Here is a 27,618-nt window from a genome sequence, read left to right as displayed (position 1 = left end):
TATTTTTTCTTAAATTCTAAAAGTTTTAGTTCTCAATCTATGGAAGCACAAACATCTAAACATAGAGATAAAACAAATTTTGTGATTTAGCCACATATTAAGTTCATTTATTGTCTAGGATCAGTCCGAGTAAAACAACAACAACAAAAAAAAAAAACAAAAAAACCACAAAAACGACTGATGACCAGATTTTTGGCAATTCTGAAGAGACACAGTCTAGCAGATTTTCTTTTTATGAATATGGCCATTTAAAACCACTTATCCTTCATTATGTGTTCATGTTTTCCTTTCTTTTAAAGCAACTAGCTGAATGAACAATGCCACCAAAGCAAATCCTTCCATCATCAAACTTGACATATAAATTTAACCCAGTGCATGTGAACCACTATTTCAGCCAGAGACAACTGGAATTAATTTCCAAGGGACTAGAGAGATGGTCAGGTATGATTTCTGAATCTTGGAGGACATGGCTGTCTTGCAAAGAACACCAAAATCATCTGCAGAGCCAAAAGTAGTACATTATTAGCAGGTTACTAAAAACATAGACACCCTTGCACTCAGTATCCAGCACCATAACCTCCTATCCATGACCAACAAGTCTCCCTTTTCCTTTCAAGATAGAATGCACCAAAATGCTGCTCTTACCTTTAGGAGAGATGTGTCTCCAGGTAACTGTAGGCTCTGGTCTACCTGTTGCTATGCAGGTGAGGCTGATATTGTTCCCTTCATTAATGGAGATATCTGAAGAAATCTCTACAATTTTGGGGGATACTGTGAAGACAAAACAGGTAGAAGGATAATAAAAATTCTGCTGACACATTTCTTTGTTGTCTTAAAATGGCACTTGATAGATTAGCCCCCAAACTAAAGTATATGAACTACTGTTGTAATGATGAGAAATTAAAGGAATGACCTTAAAGATGAAAAATGTCCTACCTTGAATTTAGCTTCCATTTCCTCCTATTTAAACATGAAGACAGAGTCCAAATGAGAATAAATTCCACTGTAATTCTGCAATAACTACTCCTCTAGCCTACACCTTCCTGTCTCCACTCTCACCCCCACCCACCTCCAACACATATCCAGGAGTCATTTGTCTCACTGCATTCAGAAATGTCTTTACATAATGCAATTCTGATCATAACACATCTCTGCTTAAATAGATCCAATTGTTCCTTGATGCCTACCCGATCATAACCAGGCCCCTGATTCAAGAAAACTGTGCTGTTCAGGATCAAGCTTCAACATACATTTCCATTATCATTTCTAGTGATTCCACCTCTACTTACCCTCTTTCTGACCCCCAACACATCACACCCTTTCTGATTCTCATGCATGTGTACCTATATCATTTCTCATAGCCTTCCTGGACAAATCCCAGGAGTACCTTAAGGCCCAATTCAAATATTAGTTCTTTGTCAGTCATTACTGGCCCTACACATCTTTGACCTCCTTAATAACTCAAATTTAGTGTTATTTCTTCACCCATGCTTCCAGAAGACTTCATATACCCCTGATGAAGAATTGAAGATAACTTTGGTTAACTGTTAACAAACTTGCTTAGTCTCTTTCTCTTTTTCTCTCCTCTCTTTCCTAAATTATTCTTCCCAAAGAGGAGAAATGTTCGTCAAAATGATTGAAGCTGGGGGCAGAACTCTTACTTCCTTGGTCTTTTGTTTTGGATTCAGGTTGTTATGCTACCCCTCCTCTTCATATTATGGAAGCAGCAATCCACAGTGACAGGATAAGTCCTGAAGTCTAGTCATCCATCATCTGTGCGTGTTTGTCTCATTCTGAGGTCTATGTATAGAAGTTCATTTTCTACTACACTTCTGAGCCTAATTCTGCAGGATCATCTTTACTACTAGTCATTGTGATATTTGGTTCTGCATGTGACTACTCATGTGTCTAATGTGTGAAATGGTTTATAATTCAAGTGAATTAAGTAAGAGTGTCATTTATTGAGCCCCTGAATGCCAATTGTACACACTTTTCACACTGTTCTAGATTTTGGCTTAGTATCACTCACCCAGTAGACCATGAATTTTCTGGTAGCCTAAACCATGTCTTCCTCATGTTTGTATTCACCATAAAAGCTTGACAAATATTTATAGAATTGAAGTAAAATAGTTATTCAAGGGAATCAACTTACCAACCTGCTTCATGTTCCTAAACACCTCAGAGATGGATCATTAACACATATTATTTCAGTACTACCAACACAGGATTTGACACTTTAGTTCTTGGGCAATTAGGTGAACTTTCCATCCAGTGCTTTAATGTCTCCTGATGTTTCCTTGAATCAATATTCCTCAGAGTCACCATCCTTTGCAATTCTATGGCATATGACTTTCCCGGTAGATAAAATGATCCTATGAACAACTCAGGGAATCTGCATGATGACTTTATTCCTTGTTCCAAAACTATGATGGTACACTAACTAAAATCATATTGCTTTGAAAATTCCAATGGTGGTCTCCGCTGTAGTTGAAACATTACTTACCCATTCCTACTTACGTTAGAACTCCCCCTACAATAAAATGCAATATTACAAAGATATGTTCTCTCAGCCCTCTTTCTATCCCTCCTCAATCATTTTCTTCTGCTCATGTCTTACATCCAAATGAGAGCACTCATGGTTCCCAGTATGTGGCTTCTCTTTGGTTTCCTTTTCCCCATAACCTTGCTGCTGGTGTTAGTGCTCACATGCTTCTCTCTGATTATGTGTATTAGAATTGTTGAAGGCCTGATTGAACTACCACCTCTTCCATCCAGTCTTTCAGGGGATCCCCAAGAAGATATGACCTCTCCTTCCTAGGGATCCAATGCCATTGAAGTATTTTATTATGGCATTTAAAATAAATTTCCTTATGTTACATTTGTCGTACCTTTCTTTCTATACTATAAATTATCTGAATATAAGATGTTAAATAAAGGTCTTACTCATGGCTTAATTTTCTGCTCTCTTGAATAGGGTGTTTTGCATAGAGTAAGCACTGATCAATTATTATTAGATTTAAATTCCACATAAACCTTTGGATAAAGAGATAGTGTGCATGCGCGTGCGCGCGTGTGTGTGTGTGTGTGTGCATGCACAAACGTGCTTGAACTTTCAGATATTTGGTGGGATGGAAGTTAATAGATCATGGATATGGTGGGGGTCGGAAAGAGACTCTTTGTTCTTCAAATTGAGTCTCTTTAAAGTTGTAATACTGCAATTTATGCCAATATCATTTAAAATTTTTTTTTATTGATAGACTTTATTTTATTTGTATATAATGCTGAGAATCGAACCCAGTGCTTCACACATGCTTGGCAAACACTTTACCACCGAGCTACAGCCCCAGCCCATTTATAATTTTAAAAACTTGATTGTACCTTCTAAGATAGAAAGATAATTAATGAATTAATGACTGAGAGTTTGATTTACGGACTTCCTAACAGGTACAAATTTCTAAATTCTCTTATTTCTACAATTAGTAAACCTGATCTTGCAAAAGAAAGAAAGAAACTGATGTATTTCATCGACAGAGCTTTATCTGGAGCATTCCCTTCTCTTGCACTATTCCCTCTGCTCAGTCATTTGCTTGGTCCCTGTTTCTGTCCATTCTTGGCACCCACACTGCCTTACTTGCTTCCTGGAGAACAGGTTGCCTGCAGAATGTCAGCACTGGCCTTGCAGACATTGCTTCAACTGTGCAGGTAAGTAATTTATTGATCTGTAAAGCACTCCGAGATGCTCTGCAAGGGATTATGTCACGCCAACGCCATGCAATAAAATAAAAAATGATGGACTTTGTGAACACAGGGTGATTTAGGGTTTGTAGTTGGAAGTGTGCTTAAAGTACATTTTAAGTGGAAATCAGGCTGGGTAATGAATTACTCTTGCTTTGGAAAGGCTTACTGGGAGTTCATTTTCCTGGCTTCTTACATGATAGCTAATCTGCTAATCATACACTAGAGAACAATGGACAGTCCCCAAGTAGGATAGAAGGTGGTTTCGGCCAGAGTTGTCAGTGCAGTAAGTATATTAATTGAGACAATCACACCTCATGCTTGGAAAAATCATCTAGATTGCCCCCTCCCACTAGCAATTGGAAGGTATCCAATTCATGAAGTAGAAGTTGGAGAAATGCTTGACACCCTTTTAATCCTGCCTAAGAATAGAGCTTGAAGGAGGTAAATGGCCCCTGGATGATTTGAAAGGCAAACCATTTGTGGTATAGAGCTGAGCTGGCTTGACCAGAGGTACAATCCCAATCACCAGAACTAATTGGCAAGGGGCACAGAATGTTAGTAGATTGGAAATATCATTTTCTAGGTGTCAACTTTTATACACTGGCAGTATTCAAAATGAAAGTGGGGCTGCAGATGTAGATCAGTGGAAGAACACTGGTTGGCAAGAGCAATGCTCAGCATCTCTTCCCACCAAAAAAATTAAATTGAACTTACAAGTTTATATAGTAAGCTTTTAACTATTTCATGCTCATAAAGAAGTTTTTGGCCAACTGTCAGATAGAACTACTGATATTTTTATATTGTTTCTATGGATACATTCTGTTTCTTTCTTCTCATCATGCAGTCTGTTAAAAACATATTAGTATTGTTTTGCTTATTTTCACTCATTCATTTGTCAATATTCATGGATCATTTTCTATATACCTGCATTGTGCTAAGCACTAGGAACATAAACTAAATAAGACACAATCCTTGTCCTCCAAAAGTTCAGTCTAGAGAAATAAAACCATATAATGAAGTCTAAACTTTCAATGAATGGTGACATAGAATAAATCAGATGTTATGGAAACACAAAAGACACCTAAGAGAACTCAAAAAACTCTACACGAAGAATACAAATAACCCAATCAACAAATGGGCTAAGGATATGAACAGATACTTCACAGAAGGAGATCTACAAGCAATCAAAAAACATATGAAAAAATGTTCAACATTTTTAGTAATAAGAGAAATGCAAATCAAAACTACCCTAAGATTCCATCTCACCCTAATTAGAATGGCGATTATCAAGAATACCAGCAACAATAGGTGTTGGAGAGGATGTGGGGAAAAAGGTACACTCATACATTGCTGGTGGGGCTGCAAATTAGTTCAGCCACTCTAGAAAGCAGTATGGGGATTCCTCAGAAAGCTTGAAATGGAACCACCATTTGACCCAGCTATCCCACTCCTCGGCCTATACCCAAAGGACTTAAAATCAGCATACTACAGAGATACAGTAACATCAATGTTCCTAACCACTCAATTCACAATAGCCAGATTGTGGAACCAACCTAGATGTCCTTCAATTGATGAATGGATAAAGAAACTGTGGTGTATATATATATATATATATATATATATATATACAATGGAATATTACTCATATATATATATATATACATATATACAATGGAATATTACTCATATATATATACAATGGAATATTACTCAGCTATAAAGAAAAATAAAATTATGGCATTTGCAGGCAAATGGATGAAATTGGAGAATATCATGCTAAGTGAGATAAGCCAAACTCAAAAAACCAAAGGACGAATGATCTTGTTGATAAGCGGATGACGACACATAATGGGGGGGTGGGGGGGACAAGAATGGTGGAAGGAGGGACTGTATAGAGGGAAAAGAGGGGTAGGAGGGGTGGGGGGAAGGAAAAAATAACAGAATGAATCAAACACCATTACCCTATGTAAATGTACGATTACACAAATGGTATGCCGTTACTCCATGTACAAACAGAAACAACATGTATCCCATTTGTTTACAATAAAAATAAATTAAAAAAAAAGACACCTAAGCCCATCTGGAATGGATGTCATGGGAGGTTTCTTGGAAGCATGGCAAATGTGTTAAGCCTTAGGAGATAAGTAAAATTTAATCATGTCTGGGGAGGGGAGGAGGAAAGACATTTTGATAAAAGAGAAAACATAAGGAAAGCACTATTAGTAAGTGCTCATAGCCGGGCATAATTTTGTGGCCAGGTATAAACATTAATGGATAAAGCTTCTTTTGGAGACTGAGTTAAAAGTCACTCAACAAACATTTGTGAACGCATACTACATAGACAATTATATGCTATGTACATGAGTGATATGCAGAAATATATTAGCTTGCTAGGGCTTCCTTGAACTTACAGTGCACATACATATTCCACAGAGTTAAATGACAAAGCAAAACGTATCAGAAAATCATGTGTACTTGAATGTGAATTGAATGATGCAAATATGAAGTGATCTGAGCTAGCAGGAGGAAGAATCTCAATGAGTAAGGGTGTCAGAGATGGCTTCACCTTGGATTAGCAGATTAGTCTCGGTTTTGAATATCATCAGTAAGAAAAAAATCATCGAGGTAGATAAAAATGTAGCTGTTTCAAATGGGAACATTGGCATACATGGGAAGATTGAAACCATGAAGTGCATGAAGATACAAAGTCTACTTCCTACCAGAGACAATGTAGATTTGGGGTTGAGATGCTGATTCTTCTAGGTTCCAACTAGGTTTTCTCTGTCAAGGAACTTCCTCTCTCTCTCTCTCTGCCTTCCTTTCCTCCTCTAAGAAATGGAGGTAAGTATTCCACAGAAGTATGAAGCTTAGAAAGTTCTTTGAGGATTTAATAAGTGAGTTTATGAAATGCACTCACAGCAGTTCCTGGCAATGTGAGTGTTCAATAAGTGAGTTTTAATATTGTATGTGGTTGGCAAATGCACATTTACAGTGTCAAGGCAGAATAGACAGTCAATAAATTTTATAAGAATCAATGAAAAATGGGATACACAATCAATGAATGAAAGTGAAGTCAGATTGTGAAACAGCCCGAAGGGCTAGATCTTGGATTTTTAACTCCATTCTATAGGTTATGGCAAGTATTTTAATTTTTGTTAAGGGAATGCCATGATTATTTTTTGCCATGAGTTTTTCTAAAACAAATTTTTTTTAGGAAGAAGAATCTGTTAACTCTGTGTCAGATAGAGTGAAACAGAGAGAAACTGAAGTCAGAAAAATCTATCTATATGAGTAATGCTCAAAGCCTAGATTAAACCAGTGGCTCTGTAAAGTTGGAAGAAAAGGATGGATTTGAGGGCAATGTCAGAGAAAACACATGGGAGGTAATGATGGCCTGGAGGCAGGGAGTAGGGATACTTAGTCCAGTGAACAACATTTTGTTCAACCGCAGGTGGATGACTGCACTATCATCCCTGGATATTACAAGAAAGCCACTTTGGGGGAGAACATTAGTTTGATTGATACTGTTTTTAAACATTAAACATTTACCATCTGATGGTAAGCTGATGAGGGCCATCCCACCAAAAATATCCTGTTAGTAGTTGGAGTCATATGATCAAAATTCTAGGGCAAGTTCTCAACTAAGAATACAATTGAAAAGTAAACTGCAGTGGAGTGAGAACTGGAGTCACAAATTAGATCTGCTAAGAGTCGATGGGTCCTTTGAAAAGGTCATTGTTTTGTTTTTGTGTTTTTTTCATATACATGTATTTGATGTCTGCTGGCTTTTCAGGTCTGAATCTAAAAATCATACCAATTCTAGAAACAGAAAGAGAAGTGTTCCGCACATATTTAGGAAGAAAGAAGCCAAATACTCTTTGGATACTGTACCACATTTAATACATCATGAAAATGTTTAATATATTATTGAATTTTAACTCAAATGTATAAATCATTAAATAAGATAATTATTAAAAGAGTATTCTGAAGAAATTCTCATTCTTGGTTTAGCCTCTACTGCCCAGGTGTTGAATTTTAATAATTATGTCATTAATAAATAGCAATTTGCTGTTTTTAATCACACAGTAGATATCCTATTAAACCCAAATTAAGATGCTTTATTAAGCACTGTTTGGTCCTGTGGGGCTGAGAATGCACATAAACTGCTTGGACCAGGTTAGTCTGCATGACATATGCAGATCTATGCATCCCAGATGGCTTCCATTGCTGCCAGTGGCACTTCTGCTTCTGCTCAGTAGTGAAGATCTGAGATGCCCACATCTACTCAGGACAGTTTTCACAGCATGGGCTGCTTTTCTGCTAAGGCCTAGGGATCTTTGCTTTACAGAATTAAAAGGAAACATCTGGAGTACTCTTCACCTCCCTGGTCTGTAGACCTCATACAGATACACTCAGGCCTATGTCAAAACCTGGTGCAAAATGTGCAATCCAGCACAGAGAAATACTCTTAAAGATGCAACCAAGTGTGTGCTGGTCTATAAACTAATCCGTCTTTTCATATGGGCCACTGAGTACCCTGCCAAGTCCACAGCAAATTAGAATTATTAAGGATGTGTTCTGGCTGTGGTAAAATACACTTGAATGAAACTTTTCTTTTCCTGTCCATTCTTAACCAAGAGATAAGTTAGCCTAGGTATAAATACACTCTTTCTTTGGCCTCAAAGGCCCTTCATGAACTGGATCCTGCTTCCCTCCCAGTAAATGTCTTCTTGCTCTGCTGTCCTCCTTCCCTCCTCAAACACCTCAAGCCCTCCCTGAACTGGCTTCAGGTGAAGACACCTACTTTCATTCAGTCTTATTCATTAAATTCTATCTTATCAAAGTAGACTCCCTTAGCCATCTTTTCTTAGATAGAGTTCTCAAAGTGGATTATTTCTTGCTTCACTGGTGGCTTCTCCTAAATAAAACATACCCTCCATTGGTTGTCCTGTTCATTGAACTATTCTTGAATGAATGTGTAGTGATAAGGTTGTGTGGAATGTGAATAAATTTTGCTAATCAAATATCCTCAAGAACTTTAAATAGCTAATGACTCTCAGTGTATATAATAATGTTGATAATCAGGTGTACCAGATGCTTTATATATATTATCTTTGTTCTTGAATTAACCGAATTAGCAGCTATTTCTCAAGTAACCAATTGCCCTAGTTTACCTGTATTTGAGAAATTTTGTGGGATAAAGGAATTTCAGTACTGAAACCAAAAATGTTCTAAAAATTGGGATACACTTTTCACCCTAATTATTTCCCATACTATACAGATGAGGATACTGGGGTCTAGGAAATTGACCAAGGATATACAGGTAAATTTCAGTGTCATGGCTTATTCCTTTTTGAAAGGGATTGTATAGATGATAGAAAAACAAATGCACTTGGTATCATGAGTGCAAACATAAAAATTAAAATAAACATAAACTCCATCACGTATATATTTGTGGACACCTACTTAAGGGGAAAATATGTTGTGTGGTAGACACTTTACAAGGAGCTTGAGTTCATTATCGGACAGTCTTATGAGTCCCATAAGGGGTTCCAGTCTTATTTCTACTGACAGATGAAGAAACTAAAGATTAGTGGGATTTTAGTAATGTGCTTAGCCAATCAGAGTTGAGAGAGGTTATGGATGATCCCAACTATGTGCTTTTTAGGCAGTGCTTTGTCCAGTAGAATACACATGTGTTGAATGCATCCACCCACACACTGGTACTATTGCTTTCTCATCTCCATGGGAACATGTGTATGCCTACAGGATATTTAGCAAAAAAAGCCCTCCTCAGTGCTGTCTATATGATATTATTTTCTACCACAAAAAATAGACAGGAGGTTGCATCAATTATTTTTGAACTTCTCATATTTGAATACATGTCATCCTCCTCTTTATTCCATCCCTAACCCATCCTAATCATCATTGTTCCATTCATCACCCTTCACAGTATGCTGAATCAGAAGATTATGACCCTCAGGACACCTTAAATTGGGGGTTGATGTGTCTATATGATAGAGAAATCATTGATTAAGCCGTACAGTGCATCTACTAATAGAAGTTTGTATTTGTATTTTGAGCAAAAAGAACATAAGTCATTCATTTGTTCTTTCCTTGTCTTCCTTCTTCCTTCTTTCCTTCTTTTCCCCCCTCTCTCCATCCTTCCTTATTATAAAAATCTTTGTCATTATGATATTGTGGGAGATCCTTATGACACCTCAGAAGGTCACTATGAAGTCATTACAGGTCATTATGACAGCCTAGCAGGTAATTATGACATCATGACAGGTCATTATGACACCACAGGAAGTCATTATGACATCATGGCAGGTACAGTGCATATTACAGTACTTTGAGATCTGTGAGGTCTTTTTCTTAATTGGGGCATTATAATGATACATGATAGTGGGATTCCTTATGACAAATTTATTCATGCACACAGCACAATTTGATCAATCTCTTATCCAATACCTTACATTTCCTTCCATTCTTCTCTCTTCCTGATCTGCTTGCTCTATTCCAATGATAACCCTTCTATTATTTTTTAATTAGTGCATTATAATTAAATAACATTGTGTATTTGTACATGCACATAGCATGATTTAGATTAACTTCCCCTTTCTCTCTCCTCCTTCCTCCCTTTTAATCCTCTTCCCCTATTCTATTGGTCAGTGACATCTTTTTGGATAGGGAGAGCCTAGGGTTCATGTCAAAGGACTAGGGATTAGACCTCTAAATCTCTAGCTACATAAACTTGGGTGAATCATTTGACTCTCTGATTATAATAATTATATTGATATCCTTCTTGCCTCCTCAAAATAGATGCCCTGTTTGTGGATTAGATACTGATGCCAAATATCACATTTTAATATAAAATATTTTTCAGATGTGATGTATTAGTGTTACTAAAAATATAAACAATAGAGGCCAATATAAAGAGAAATACAGACTTTTGGTGCAGTGGAAAGTTCTTTTGGTTTATAAATTGGGATTGGTACCACTCCTGTGTCCCTGTAAGCAGGTGTTAATCCCTACTGCTGATGGTTCTAGAATCAACAACACCTTTAAGTGGAAGACAGGAGGCCCAGCCTGAGATGAACATCAGAGACCCACTCTCCTGCCATAAAAAGCTGGGTAGCTTCATTTTCTAGGAGAAAAAGGTCAGATTACAGATATTAGAATCCCACACGAGGGCTTAAAAATGCAGAAAGGTCCTTAATGATATAACCTCAGGTGGATTGTTATTTCCATCTGAAACACTTTTGCATTTGCTACATCTCATTCATTCCCTCCTTCCTCTCTCTCACTTTCTCTCTCTCTCTTCTACCCTCTCTCTCCATATTAAAACCATTCATGTTTGCTGGAAAGAATCATGAAGCCCTGGGAGAAAATCTAGTGATTTATTCGGGATTAGTCATAAACCATTGGTTCTGAAGTTTGAAAATTGTTCCTTTCAGGATCAACTGAAATGTGGAAGGAAGTTTTTATGAGCTCTGCTCCCTGACCTAGTTTAGCCATTCCTGATGGAGACATAGAAGAATAAAGTAAACACCATTCATTCATCACTCCATGCTTCCCTGCTTCTGGGCATATTAGTGTAAATTGAATTTCACAACACCTACCTGTAACCATATGTGCTCCATCATATTGGTCACCAACTAAGAAATTGCTAAGTGTCTCTTCATCAACTGTTTCATGTGGGAACATAAGAGAAGTACTGCTAATCGTGATATGAACCTGCCATCCAGACAGGTCTGTTTTCTAGCTTTTGAGTTGAGTGCATGTGACTCACTTCCTTTGCTTCACCCTCCATTTCCGAACAGATGAGCTGTTGAGGGAGCACTTCATGAGGGAAGGAAATAGGGGTCAGGAGGCTAAGCTGACCATAACTGAACACTTTCTAAACCAAATACTTTGTAGACTGTTCAACATTTGTTGCTTCTTTGCAAATCCTCATGGTAACTCCTCAGGCATTATCCCTGCTATGCAAGAAAGAGTCTGAAACTAGGGGTTAGACAACTAACCTGGATCCACCATACAGGCAGTCAGAAACATTGCAGATTCTCTAATCTGGTGTCCCTGAAAACATGCCTAAAAAATTACCCAACCCAGAAATCCTCCAAAATTAAAACAATGCTACACTGAAAAAGAAATTAATTGCCGTAATTCACTAAATGATTTTATAAGGAAGAGGAAAAGAATTAAGGAAAATCTTATGCTTTTCTTATCATTCCTCATGGAAGAGAGCTAATATTTGTTGAACACCTAATAAGGACTAAATGCTTTCCATATATCTTACCATTTAGTCCAGAAAACCAAAGCTTTAAATAGCTAATGATGTGCTCGAAGCCACTGAAGTAGAAAGTGACCAATATCAGACTCAAGCTCTTCCTACAGGGTTTTGGGGACCAAATGAAATATGTAGGTATAATTGAAGGGATTTAGTGAACTGCTAATCACTCTGGAAATGAATGCTATTGTGATTGAGATAATGCAGAGTTCAATCAATTAATGGCAAACAGCACATTTGCTGTAAAAACCAACCCTGAAATGGTGACCAGGATTTCTGTATACATCCTAGCAACAAATTCAACCTGTATGGTTTCTTCACATTCATCTCAGAACAAGGGGCTGGCAAGACATTTCTGATCCTTCCTGTTTCTAATTTCTCCTTACTGAGAGCTGTCTGTCTCTGTAAGTTCCCTGAAGCTACAGTCTTGCTATAGCCTTTGAAGCTAAATGCAAGGCCTCTTTAAGCTGTTTCTTTTGCTCTCTTGGCATCTGACACCTTACTATAGTTTTTTCTTCCCAAAGGATGAAGGCAGGTGAGCAGTTCAGGTATGCTGTGCAATGTGACTGCCACTGTTATTATATTCCATCAGTCACTTCTCTCAAGCTGCAAAAGGTCATCCCAGGGATGAGAAAAGAACCCAGCAGGTTTAGAGAACTCTGTGGGTCCACCTCTGGCAGTTTCAGCAGCGGCCAGAGAGACCCTATTTCAGTTCTAGGGATTGTGCTTCCTATGGTGCTACATCATTTTCAGTAGGGGTCATTCTCCAAATTCAGGAAAATGTTAGCTAAATCTGCTCTTTGAATGTTCTGCTTCTCTTCAGAAATGCAAGTTGTGAAGGGAAGAATCATTTTTCTGCGATGGTCTTTGTCATTGCCCAACTCAAGGATGAAGTTTATATTTCGATATCTTGATATAATGCAAGTAAGAAAATATGTAAACATGATTATGTAGGTCACCTGAATCTCTTGGATGCCTGGTTAGGATTCTCTCTGCTCTTATTCTCTCCCTACCCCTGATATATGCTCAGGTACTAAGTATTCCTTTCTTGCAGGCTTCTTCATCTGGGTTAGATGGAGGACAAGCAGGTCGAGATGAGGATCCTGTCCCCAGGTGGTCCACTGTCAGCATTGCAGAAGTGTGGGCTGTCAATCTGCTGGCTGCCAACAACAGCAAGCTCACTTATATTCTCTGCTGCCTTGATGGCATCATCAACAGTTTAATTCCTAATTGCTAAAAGAACTTGTAGTGTTATGCACTCAAACACAGCTATAAAACTGTATGCAGTGGGGAATTATGCTGACTGCAGTAGGAAGGTTGTGGTGAAGTCCTTACCAGCCCCCACCCTTGACTGCAGCATGGTGCAAAGTATTGCACAGATTTCTCTCTTTATCCTCACATACCTGCAAGGTTGAGTTTAGAGAAAGAAAGTTTGTTAGTCCTCTTGGGTGTGCTTTCCAACACTAGAGTACTGATACTGCTTACGCCAGAATGGAAGCTTAAGTTGTAGCCATATTCCATGTAGCCATCATCTTTGGGGACATAAGCAAGTGAACACAAATCTAATTATCTGACCTTGAATCCTGATGCCCTGGAGGGGTCACACTACTGTCAGAGGCTACCTGGCAGCTAGTCTTAAACTGATTTTTTTCTTCTCAGTCCTTATTGCCACTAAATCCCTCATAAAGTTTATGGTTGGAGAACAGATCAAGATGAAGCTTCTTCCCCTTTAGCAAGAGAGGTAGAGACACAGTCCTGCCTGTGTTAAGCTACAAGTTCTCGGTGAAAGCGGCAGCTCTATTAATCCCCCTGTGAAATGTCACAGTTCTGGAATGAGAGAGGGCGTGCAATGGGGAAAGAAAAAAGTTTCAACATGACTTCTTGTTAATACAAAGCTTGTCAAACACATCACCTAGAAATACCGAATGTCTTTATTAGATTCTTTTTTTCTCCCCCTTGGAGATTGGAGGGATGCAACCAGTTGCTTCTCGGTGGAGATGTCATCATCCACAAACTAATTAAAGGCTAGGCAGGAAGCTGGGTCTCTCACACTCTGGAGAACAAAATGCATTAGCAAGCGATGTTAAAAAAAAAATACAAGTGAACTTTATATGGAAAGGGCAAGTTGGGAATTTGACAATAACTCTTCATTCTTCCTTACCAGCTCACAGCAGGTGAAAGTGGGCCCATCAGGATGTCAGTGAATCTTGATATGTGGCCATCTGCTCTGCAACCATCACTCAGAAAGGGATTCTCCTTTCGGGGAACAGAAAAGTGGAGGCCCCCTGACTTTTCAGTATGGGAAATGCAGTCATGGGGATTTTGTGTCAGCCTCCACCCTTACTATTGAGATCTGTAAAAGACACGTGTTTCTGAATAACATTCATTTATCTCTGCAGATCAAAGAGCCTGGCTGCTCAATCCAGAATAGTCCAACTACAGAAAACCATATGGAAGCAGATGTGGGACCCGATGCCTGACAAAAACTCAAAACCCATGTCCCTTGACATTTTCAACTATGGAATAAATCTCCTCCATATGCATCAGAGGAACATCTCTATTCTATGTTTGCAATCACCAAAAATCTCTACACGCAGCATTTCCTCCTTTCTTGGAGTCCTCCTGCTGTTTTATGATCTTTCATGTTTCATTAATCATAGTTGTCCACAGAATGAAACTTAAAAAGTCAGACTTTGTCATTAAAGCACCTCTACCATTTGGCACAAATCCCATAGTCACTCTAGACCATGATTGTTCCAGCAGAACATACTCTGTCACCTTCCCAATCTAATGCCAACCTCACAGCCTGTGATGTTTCCTTTGCCTTGTGAGATTTTTGCTTCTTAGCTCTGCTTGTCTGAAACATTTCTCATCCTTTCATTAAAGCTAAACACACCATGTTACCCACTCGGTTTTTAATAAATATTGGCCAAATAACTGGTAGTGAATGAATGAATGGATTTGAAAGCTCAAATGTTTGCTGGATTCCTCCAGCAGGAGAATGAATTTTAAAGTCTTCAGTTTCTTCACTGTTCACTAATCATTCTTGACCAAATAGCACATACTTCTCTCTACATTTCTCTCTATCTGAATGAATTAATCTACAGTAAAGGCCAATCCAAAATTATCCAGAATAACATGCTAGCCAAGAGTTCAGGCTCTGGTACCAATGAGACTCAGATTCTAGGCCTGGATCTATTATTAGCTATATATATATATATATATATATACACACACACACACACACACATATATATATATATATCTGATTTTTTCTTCTCAGTTCTTATTGCCACTAAATATATATAAAAAATATATATAAAATAGTCACACACACACACATACATACACATGCATATATATATATAATATATACAAATATATTTAATATATACAATTTCTTCTTTATTTTTAATGTGGTTAAACTATACATAACACAAATTTACAATCTTACCATTTTAAGTGCACAGTTCAGCAGTGTTAACATTTATAAATTCATCCACTTTAAGATATTATTTAACTTCTCGGTGTTTGTGTCTACAAAAGACATATAATAACAATACCTAAAATGGTGATTTTCATGAGTGATTTAAATAATTCATGTAGTGCTTATCAGATGTTAAGGTATCTAGAATAGAACACAAATAAAAACGTGTGTTCACTGCTCCAATCAGAAATGCATCCCTCATCTCTGTATATAATCAAATCCGAGGAGCTATACCTTACCAAATTAATGGCTAATTTCTTATCCTTGTTATTGTTTTATCTCTTAGTATGACCTGGAAAAGACCAATTCGGGCCTTTGCAATTTCCGTTGTCCTGATCTTCCCCTTTCTTCTTTGACTTGGTGACATCACACTGTCTTTGTTCTCTTCTGTCCCTACTGGACACTCCTTCTTAATGTCAAACTCTCAATGGCAGGGAGTTCTATTTTCTGACTATAAGTCCTCTTCTCTGACATTTTCTCCCATCTTATCTGCATCTTTAATTAACATCAGATGGCTCTGGTTTTGAAGTTCACAACCCAAGTCCTGCCTCTTCTTTGAGCTTCACTTTCAAATATCAAATACTGATGTGCACGTGTTTTAGTTATGTGGGCATGAACCTCCCCTCTATTAAAAAAAAAAAAAGACATGATAATGACTATTCCCATGGGGTTATCCTAGAGGTTTAAAGGGTTACTGTATATGAAAAGCTTAGAACAAAAATAGCACATAATGTGTACACAGTAAAGGATAATATCTTTATTAATTCAATAGACAACTTTATTTGCTGTGTTCCAAACAGAATTCCAGATTCCTCCTCTCCCTACCTCAAAACCTCTTCCTCTCAGGACAATGAGATAGGATTTGTACTTGATGCCTCACTTTCCACATCCACTTGTTAAATGCTATTGACTTTGTTGCAAAATAGTCTTCACCCTGACCAGATATAATTCTGTTCTCTTTTTATAGCATTCTCTTCTTTGTTACTACTCAGGTGTATTCTGCTGTCATCTCTTTTCTGGTCTTTCTATTTCTGCTGTTTATATGGACATTCCATTTTCTGTTTCACATTTTCAGTAATTAAACAAGCAAACCCACATAAAACACAAATCTGATTATATCATCTTTAATTTAAAATCCTCCAATGGAATCTGATTGTACTTAGCATAAAACTCAAAGTTCATAGCTTCATCTCTAAGACACTACAGAGCTGGTCCCTACAGAATATCTCTGACTTTATTTTGAACTCTTTTGCCCAGGATTCACTCCCCTCCTTTGTTTGCTTTCTATTCCTTGAAGGTGACAAGCTGATTTCTTCCTCAGACCTTTGAAATTTGTCTATTTAGTTTTTAAATGATCTTCCCCAGATCTTCATATGTTTTTTTATCATTTAGCTCTCATTTCAAATATCATCTATGCAGTGTCTTACAGGACCATGTTCTCTATAATAGCCCCACCCCATCTCGATACCTGCCTGAACCCATCACTCCCTGAAGTTCTCATTGATTTGTTTAGTGTACTCTCTCTTCTCATTAGACTGTTTAACTGTCAGGAGAACCAAATCTTTTACTGCTCCTCTCTACCTTTGTCACCTACAGTAGCACCCAGAACACATTAGGGACTTACTGCATCTTACTGAATACGTGAACTCCCCTGAGCTGATTTGTCCTTTCTTTGTCCCCCAATTTTTTTCACTCAAACCACTCTGATGGGTCATATCTAATCTGGCTCAGCAACAGTTGATATATGTGCCAATCACTTCACTAGAATATCAGAATCAAGAAGGTAGGACCTATAATGTGCTTCTCTCTTTTTACTGTCCTTTAACCATGGAATGTCCATGTAAACAGTAGAAATAGGAAGATAAGAAAAGGATTGCCTACAAAATTGTGTTCCTTGCAAAGAGCACAGTCACCAAAAGTGACTGTTCATTTATATGTCTGAATTGAATCATACTCACTGTCTTAACCTGTGGCTCTATGGTATTAAAAGACATATATCTGGGAAAGAGTTCCATGACACAACTATTGACACTGGAATGATTAAACTGTTACTTTAATACACACCCCAAAGCCACACAAGTCTGTGTGTGTTTGTTATTGTGTGTGTGCACAAGCACAGATATTTGCTCTGAACCACAGGACAGGGCATCCCTATTTCCTAGTGCAGAATGTGCTGTCTGTTGTGAGGTTAGAGAAAGGGTTCCCTTGTTGAGAAGTCCAAGTTCAGTTTCTTCCATAGGCACTAGGACATCAAAGAAAACAATGGCCAAAGGGCTGTTCTCCTTTTCCTGAGAAGGTTGTGTTGAGAAACACCGAAAAGCTAAACAAAAAACCTGTCACTGGGCAATAAATTAAAAATAGGTCTCTGCTACTGAAGATAAATCAACAACTTTAATACTCATCCCCAGAGCTGGGCATCTTCAAGGAACATAGGACAGGTGTCGCCAAGCTGAAGTATTGGTTAAAAAGCTGTCCTTTAAATTACATTTGGGCTATTTCTTTTCTGGCTGGCTGTATTTTTTTGTGATCTATCTAGGGACTTAAAAAGACACACAACAAAATAAATCTCAGTTCCATTAAGCACACACTATGGACTTGCATATTTGGTCTTATCTTTGGTCTCTCTTCCTTTCTATCATCCCCCACTCCCCCACCCCTTCCCAATGCTATCAAACATCAGCACCAGAAAATGTTTACGATTGCTCTAGACACTGATACTAATCTAATTCCCTGTAATTGCTATTCATCATTATGTAGGCTTCCTTTCTTTTCTATTAAGCACTAGTGCTCACATCCCACATATTCTAAAACTCCAGATATAAACTCACACGTGCTTATTCTTGGAGTCAAAATGGTTGGCAAAGGAGTCAGCTTCCATCTACATTGTCAATCAGAGTCAGGGTCAGTGGAGACAGTCAAGGGGGCATTGCTATGGGTTTAGATTAGATTAGCACAAGTTAATGCACTTGCTTTCATTTTAAATCAGGCACAGGCCCCTGCTGAGATGAATCAATATTTAATAATTGTGAGATACAGTTATGTGTATGTGCAAGGGTCTCCATTTCACCCTCATGGGGAACTGTTTGCAACAGCATTGCACATACAGCATCTCATAATGACTGGTGCTGGCTCCTCTGGCAATTTCTATTTTCATCAGCAATATTATCATTCTATATTGCATAATAAAGACAATAAGCTACCCACCCCCCAGAAGAGATATGCCTAGACCAAAGTGGTTGGGGACCAGCATAAGTTCATTAAGGCAGCCTGTGGAATTTTCCTTCCTGGCAATGTGGGCTAGGAAGGGTGCTCTGGAGTCTGGAAGGAGAACTTCATTTCTGAAACTCCTTTTCAATGAACAATTCAAAGTCAGGCCTGGCAGTTCTAAGGACATGGCCTTGGGAGAAAAGATACAGGCATTTGTCACCCTTAACTCTTCCACATCCCTCTGTGTAACTCTGAGTTGAACTCTGTTCCCTGAGCTCAGCTATCTTATATGTTAAAGGAGGGATTTCAGCTCATTGAACTGTTTCTACCTAAGCTCTTGACATTTGGGGTGAGATGAATGAATCTTTGTGGTGTGTGGGCTCTCCTGTGTGTTGCAGGATATTTTGCAGCACCCTGGTATTTGCCTGTTTGATGCCATAATACCCATACCCACCCCACACTCTCCCAGTGAGACACACATTGCATCAGGGACAACCCCGAATGACTCCAGACCTTATCGAAAGTCCCTTTTAATGTAAAATATACCCTGCAGAACCACTGAGCTGGCGAATCCTCAGGATGCCTTCTAGCTCATTTTCCTTCTTTGGAAATTTCTGTATAGAGATGTTCGTCAGAGGCACAGATTGCAATTATTGGAAGTTTCTCCTACATATCACTCTCTCTTTAGTTGCCCAATCTGGGTTCACTTTCAAAGCCAAGAAGCACAATGTCTTATGCTGAACCACATTCTTTACCTTAAGTTTTCCAGGGGTGCCATGTGCACTTCCTATTTCTCAGCATTCCCCACCCCAGTTACAGCTTTTCATTCTCAGCCCCAGAGGTGAATGTGTGTTGTAAACACTTCCTTGCTCTTACGACTTCTCTCCAGCATCTGGAGACACCTGAAGTTCTCCCACTCTTTTGTACTTCACCCATGTCTGCTTAGCTCCATCTCACTGCCCCTTCTGCAGGTCACCAGCAATGCAGGGTAGCTAACTGCTGAATGGCTCATTACCCAGGGCAAATTCATCAGAGAGGAGCCTCAGCCTAAGCACTGTAATGAATCTGTCAATTGGCTAGGAATGAATGCATTAATCTGGGGCTATTAGAGTCTTTTATCAGGCTGCCTAAAATACACTGCCTTTCCAAAGCATACTGAGCAGGCATTTCACCCTAAAGGGATATGTGGGAGGGCAGCACTATATTGGCGCTAACTAAAACAGAACAGCTAAGAAAAATATGAAGTGTGTGCGTGGGGTAAGGGGGTCTGTACAGAGAAGCCACTTATTGTCTTCCTGAACATACTTATAGACTTTAATCTTGTGTGTGGGGCGGGGGCGCGGTTTTCGGGGCACTCAAGCCCAAAATAAAGAGAAAAAAAATCAAATCATCTGAGCAACTTCCTTTGTATTGAGGATGAAGACAAAAGAAGTAAGGATTCTTAAGAGGTCCTCAAAGTTGCAGATTTTTTGAGGCACTGTGTGATGAATTTAGAGTGTCCACAGAGTAGGTATGGTCCTGCTTCTGTCATGCACACATGTGAAGACTGTGTGGAACCTGGTGCAGTTGTAGACAACTGTAGATGGTACAGGTGGAACCTGGTGCAGTTGTAGACAATGTTCTCCTACACATAGGAGGATGGTAGTGGTCTTGTTCATATACCTGTCACCATCCCAGACTCCTCTCTGTAAGTATGACTACAGGAGTGTTCCATAGAGAGCCATGAAGGACTCACACTATAGTGTTGCAGGGTTTGTAGGGAACCCCACAGGGGGCCCTACCAGTAGGGCAATAGGCACTGGACCAAGTGCAAAACTATAGGAGCCCTAGGCCTGAGACATTATTTTGTTACAGGTTTAATGTCTTAGGAATTATGTGTGTCATTTATAAAATGGAAATTGTTACAACTGCCTTGCTTTATTGTATCTTTGTGAGAAGCAAATAAAGTCATTAATGTGAAAGAATGTTCATATAACTAAAGAAAATAATATGAGGAATGGCTGCAATGCCATGGTCTGAGTGTCAGACATTTATGGTTAGGAAAAAAGCAGTGTCGGGGAGGACAGGTGTCCAATGCAGTGATCCTGTGAATGATGAGATGGTGTCTCCATCTGCTCCTGTGAGAGTGTGCATTTCTAGTGAACTTTGGGTTCTTCAGGGAATGGGCATACAAGTCAAGCTAAAAAGAGAAGACTTTGTTGGAAACTTGGAGTGAGTAGAACTCCCAGTGTGGAGATCTGAGCCATTGGAAATGGATAAGCTGCGTTCTTCATGGATGTTCTGTCCACTGACTGATTCCTTTTACTTTGGCCACTGTTTCCTAACTTGCTTCATCACACTTTCATTGGCATTAACAATCCTTGTGGGTGGAACATCATAATGAGGTGGAATCAAGTAAAATGTAGGCAACTCTTGGTAGGGCCCAATGATGAGAGTTGAATCAATAGCTCCATGACTGAGTTCTGCTCACCCGAGACTTCTGTTGGTGTGTCAGTCTTTCTTTCGCCAGTAAATTTGGAATCAAGTGGGCTTTCCAAAAGCCTGGGATTTATTGATTTCAATCATCCTCTTAACCATCTAAAGCAGAACATTAGATTTGACTTCATTCTTTCCTTAATCTCGCATTTCTAGGGTAGCAAAGAGATTAATAGGCAAGGTTGGCAGTTACTTTTGATTAGGATGAATCAAGTCCAGTGCAGCTGTCTGCTTTTAAGAGTCGTGACCTACTATTTGCCTGAGCACAAAGAAGGGTCAACATTAGAAAATCCAAGCCACAAAATAAAGTGAAAGTAATTGATGCAACAGAGCCCTGAGGCCTCTTTTCCACTCCATGCTGGGCTCTCTCCCAGTTTTCAAAAAAACTATGCTCTTGGAGAACTAACTTCCAAAATTGTTTCATGCCAAGGATCTGGAGCCTATTTTGATACTTACGATCAGCAGATCATTTTTTTTAAATCATGACATTAAAATAATAATTAAATGAACAAATATTATTTTTTTTCTTAATACTGGAGGTTTTGAACATTATGGACAGCAAAGTTTGCAATGATTAGGTTTTGTTTTGGAGTGGTTTACCATGGACCATTTAGGTTGCTATTGGGAAGGAAGAAAATACCTATTTGTGGTATAACAAAATTATATGCAATAGGATAATTGGAAGACATTAAGTTCTAATTCTGGCATCACATCTCATTAGACAAGAATGGGAAGAAGTTTTTTCTGGGCATTATAAATGCAGGGATTATTTCAGAGTGATGCTCTGATGGAAGATGATTTCCCACTTGAGAAAGAAAAATGAGAGGAGAGCATTTCAGTGTACACAAAGAGGTTTGCAATCTCTTCCAAAAAAATGTGTGCATAGATGTCTGATATATATACACTTGTGTACATGGACAAGGCATATGCATGTCCATATAGGTACACATGCACATCAAAACACATGCACTGGGGGTGGGGTGAGAGTGAGAGAAATAGAGATTGTGTCAGGGAGATATTTAAATGTTTAAGCATGTAGCATCTCCAACATTGAGAATTAGAGTGTTTTGTATTTCTTTTGTTTGTTTGTTGACATTTTAAAATTAATTTTACTTGAGAAGTTTCATTCAAAATAATTTGGTATAAAATCTCTCATTTTTCCAGACTACTGTATGAGGGCCATTTTGTTGTTGTTGTTAAGAAGTTCTATTTTTATACCACTGAGCGCAGTTATAATATTTTACTTTGAGAAAATGGGAGAATACCACATCAAATACATTACAAGGCTGCCAATATACATTTGTGTGTGTGTGTGTGTGTGTGTGTGTGTGTGCAAAGTTGGCTGAAGAAACTGTTGTGTTGAGACAGAATACAACAATAATCTGAATCGAGATAAATTAGAACAACAAAAAAGGTGAGTGGAAAGCAGAAGGTCCAGCTGTACACTTTCATAAAAATGTTGCCACCTAAATTGAAATTCTGACCTCAGAACATGGTAGCAAAGGTTCACCGCTACACAGAACATTAACAATGCTGTGTTAACCTGACCGAAGGTCAACTTCATGGAAAAGAATATTCTTTTCATCAGAAAACTTTGTGCAGCTAGTTTATCAAATTCATCTGAAGAAATTACATATCATCTAAATTTGTTTTCAGAATAAAACAGCACTGAAAGTGTAAGATACTAATCCCTGGATGGTCTTTCCTTCCAGGTAAAAACAATTGAAGGTTGAGGTCACATTTCAGAGGGAAGAAGGGGTCTCCACCTGCGTTACTGCTGAGACAGAAGGATGAGAAGGAGGGACTATATGGGGAAAAGACTCTCCATGTCCCTCTGCCTTAAGCGAAAAGACAAAACTCTGCCTAGCGCCAATCTGATGTGCTTCTGCAGGAACAGGTGGAAAACTCTTCAAAGAAGAAACAACACTTCCCCAGTGTCTCCCACACCTGTGTTTGAGGGTGGAAAGAGTGTCATCTGGGGAGATGAATCTGCTTGGGAGGTCATGGAGTATCCTTGAATTAACAAAATCTTCTGAGATTTATCCCAAACAATGAGAGCAAAGGGGAAGAGGAAAGACAGGAGACCTCTTCTTTAGCTCTGGCAAGGAGGCAGACACTTTGATAGAAATCCCTCTTTTGTGTGTGGATACAGGCTATGGGGTGGGAAGAACCATGGTATGATTATGGTTTGAGAATATACCTTAAAGTTTCATTTGTTGGAAGTGTGTAGTCCCCAGTGTGGCTGAATTGAGGGAGTGAGACCTTAAAAGAAACAGCCCACTGCAGGTGATTGGGGGTTTGCTTTTGGGAGGAATTAATAATGTTGGTCTCCTGAAGGGAGTTAGCTTTCTTGAGAGCACGTTTTCACATCATGAGGACACTCCATGCACTGGCACATTCTGCACAAAGAGTGGTTCCTGGTTCTATGCTATGCTGTGAGGCAGCCAGAGAATCTTTGCAGAACACCACAGCCATCCTCTTTGGATCTCACAGCTACCAGAAACATGAGTCAAGTAAACTTCTTTATGTTATGAAGCATCCAATTCAAGTATTTTGTTATAGCAGCAGAAAATGGACTAATACACTCAATAAACCCTGTCTTTTTAAGAGAGACCCTCAAAAAACACAAGTAAAATGTTTGAAATACAGAATCCCTCTAAATCATTTTAGCTCAACTGTATGCATAGGGGATGCTTGGATTAAATTATTTTCTACAGTAATTATATAGGTAGCATTCATCAAGAAGCTCATAGGTGAGAGCTATTGGCACTGCAGGAGGTTAAAGGGATGTAGGTCTCAAATTCTGAAGCAATAATGGTTGCAATTTGGTCATGGGGAAATTGACTGCTGTTTGCTCTGTCCATAGGGAAGCCAGTGTGTAATCCTTCAAATCAGTGGGATGAAAGTTCTCTGCCTTTGCTGATGCACATTCGTTTATCAGATAGTGATTTATAATTTCAAAGTACCTACTTTTAAATCCTTCACTTTTAAATCAGCGCACAAGTGACTAGGATGGGGGCAGTTTATACTGTTATTTTCCAAACCCTAATCTCCAGAATTTAATATTCCATTGGAATTTTTCTGAGAAATGCAGCATATTATATAAAGGCAGGAATGTGCATGCAATTTTATACAGTAAATCTTATTGAATAATTTAATGTTGGGAGAACTATTTTCTAAGACTAGTTGGCTTCTCTTGTTCTCAGTATCAATTACAGACATTGGTTTCATCCTGGAACAGTGCCTGTATTTTCAAATACAATGAAGACAGTAGCAGCTAGCCTGATTAAGGGTCTGTGATCTTATTCTTTTCTACAGGGAGGTATCTGTAGCTCCAATGACAGGTTGGAGCTAGAGAATGCATATTTACACTGTTTTTTTTAAGGAACGTGAAGCATTTTCAAAGTACATCTGTATTGTTAAAGGTAGTCATTTCTGTTCTAGAATATTTTGCTAGGACAGGCACAGTCCTTTTGCTCTTTCTCTTAATGGTGATTGCAAATTTGGCTCCAGAGTCCCATAAATATGATGTCTACTAATCTACAGTTTCTATTAGAATGAAATTTCCTTCAGGAAAAAAAAAAAAAAGAAATGCGTCTTCCTAGTATTATGTTAAAGTTCCTAGCAGGTGCCTGGTATCAAAAGAAAGTAGAAATTATTAAAGCAGAGCTACAGTAGTGGAAGTCTCAAAGTATTGGGCCTGCTGACTCCACTGCTAAATGTGTGGCCACTGGAACATAATGAACTGATCTACAATAGGCTGGCATGCCTTTCCAGGCTTCTGAGTCCTTATAGTTTAATGATGCATGTGCTTGTTATTTCATGAGCACCTACTATGTGCCTTTCCTGTATAAAAGGACAAATAAAATAGGAGAATTCAGCTCATGGTATAACAGCAGATTTAGAAACTGACAATGTATACGATTACTGCATAGCGCTGTCTGTGTGAGATACACAAAGTGTGATAGGAACATAGGGAAGGTGGGAGAGAGGGAAAAGCAAATTGTCATGTGTTTGGGTCTTACAGGAAATTTGGAAGCTCCCAGGAAGCAAAGGCAAGTATTACAGGAAGCAGAAATAGTACGTGTAAATGTTAGTAGAGGCCAAATCTCATAAATGCTGGGAAATGAGCTGGTCCATATTCCTCCACTATAACGTGGGTGGTGGTGTTCTGTGGTAGATTGAATTTGGGATCACATTTTGCATTAGTTTCCATGCCTTATTGAAGTGTTTGGGTTTTATTTCAAAGGCAATGTGGCTCCATCAAAGAATCCTAAGCAGATTTGCAGTTTGGAAAGATAGACTGGCAGCAACATAGACTGCATATTTAAGAGAATGTTAATTAGAGATGGTTACAATTATGACTACCACCGTTATACCTTCTTCACCACTTCACCCATCACCACTACTTTTCAGTGTTAGAGTTACCTTACCTGAATGCCTAGTTTGTAAACACATGAAATGCTTGAAACCTATTGTCTCAATCCATCTTCACAGTCAACCTGTGTGACAGGCATTATCCTTAACTTTATTTATATATGGCATAGAGACAGGTTAGAAAGAATGTCCAAACTAACACAAATAGTGGTAAAGTATATGAACACAGATGGTCTGACACAGGAATCATACCCTTAACCCATATGTCATTACCTGAAAGTATGAAAGTCCTCCTTAGAAATGGCAGGAGACTAAGCCAAGAGGAGAAAAAAAACAGAATAGACAGAATGGAAAGAAGTTGAGAGCTATTTGATAGATGTAATTGTAAGAATTGGTGACTTCAATAAACAACAGCAACAAAACAGATGTGTAACAAGAAGATTAAAAAAAACTTTCAGAGGAATCAGACTTCTATCTTGTTGACTTGATGTGTTGGTGCCCTTACTTAAAATGGGAAATACCAGTTGAAAACGAGAAAAACAATGTTACTCATGAAACATGCAGTGGGTATTTGACATACTCTTAATTTACTACCCATAATCTGAACCCTTTCCTATATTTGGGAAATCCCGGAGAGTGAGAGTCCACTGTGAAGTTTGGTAAGGTCAAAGACTTGTCCTCCTGAATTCTGGTAGCTGTAGCATGGCATGTCACCTGATCTGCACCAAGGAATTTGCCTCTATAGTTAGTGATGCAAAAAGTCTGGAACAGTTGGAACTCACTCCTGTTGGGAGATTAAGTATTTAAGGCACTGGAAGGGGCAGAAGAAGTGTTAAGCACACAGTGTTATAATGGTACCAACAATAGTGTCACTATCAAACCATAGTTACTGTAGTACCCTAGCAAGAATCTTCCTACACTCTGTTATTATTCTGTGTATTGACCTCCTTCCCATTTTCTAATAAACACTCTGCCAATTCCACAGGTTCCACAATATGCTTCAGTCAATTTCTTTTTCTTTTAAGTCAACCTGAATCAATGCCTGTTGATTGAAACCATTCTTATACTAGGTAAGTACAGAGAGTAATAAACAAAGCTTTCAAACTGTTAATATGTGGAGTTAAATACTGAGTTCAAGTGTTCTCCAGGACACACAAGTTAAGGTGCCCAGGAAACAATCTGTAGTCATTTGAGAATTTAGAAGAAAGATGAGGCAGAACATGCCTGGATGACTGCCCATACCAGGGCCTTCAAGCTATGCCATGACTGAGGAGCACCACCAGCAGAAACACTAAGGGAGATCTTCAAGGACACAGCACAAGTGAATCCTAGCATTTATGATTCATGCAAGGATTAAGGTGTGCAAACAAAAGGACCTAAGGTGGAGTGGTCAGAGTTGAGTGGTCAGAGCAGTAGTTCATGAAAGTAGTTTTATGAAAACTTGAGAAAGATAGATTATCAGGAAGGTGAATGGTAGCAATGTCATCAATTTCAACAGAAAAGAAGTGCTGAAAGGATGTCATGGGATTTGGCAATAAGCAATTGCTGGCATCCTTAGCATAATGGCTTGCCTTACTTTTGTATCTTATTCTGAGACCCTTAAGTTAAAAAAATAGCTTTCATTTACAGTGTGGGATGATTGGTTTCATCCACAGTGAAGAACAAAATTTATCACTTCTTTTTCCTTATTTTTTCTTCTCTTTCTCTCTCTCTCTCTTTCTCTTTAAGCCTTCTTCAGGAATGGGCTCATGTTGGCTTCAGACTGGTAATAGCAGCAAAAAATGAAAAGGCAACATGATGAAAGAGTCTCACCATATTTTAATTTTTCATCATCTAATGGTAAGTGAGTGGTGTTGAGGTGGGGAACTGAACTACTAACTATGGTGGTATAAATGTATTGGATTTATTTTTTGTGCAATGCTGGGAATGGAATCCAGTGCATTGCACATACTAGGCAAGCAGTCTGCCACTGAGCTACACTCCCAATCCTTGATGAATCATATTTATTGTGTTTCATCACTCAGGACCTTATATTTTTGGA

General features: G+C 38.6%; 1 protein-coding gene across 1 annotated transcript in view; it reads right to left on the bottom strand.

The window, feature by feature from the left end:
* The window catches only part of Ntm (neurotrimin), a 419,452-nt gene that overhangs the window by 122,735 nt on the left and 269,099 nt on the right, over positions 1–27,618 (bottom strand). Inside the window, 1 exon segment of the mRNA XM_047516378.1 lies at positions 646–771. Within this exon segment, the coding sequence (XP_047372334.1) occupies positions 646–771 (126 nt within the window).

The sequence above is a fragment of the Sciurus carolinensis genome, chromosome 11, assembly GCF_902686445.1.
Source record: "Sciurus carolinensis chromosome 11, mSciCar1.2, whole genome shotgun sequence".
NCBI lineage: Eukaryota > Metazoa > Chordata > Mammalia > Rodentia > Sciuridae > Sciurus > Sciurus carolinensis.
The sequence above is the reverse complement of the archived record's forward strand: the minus strand, read 5'-3'. Positions and strand labels throughout refer to the sequence as shown.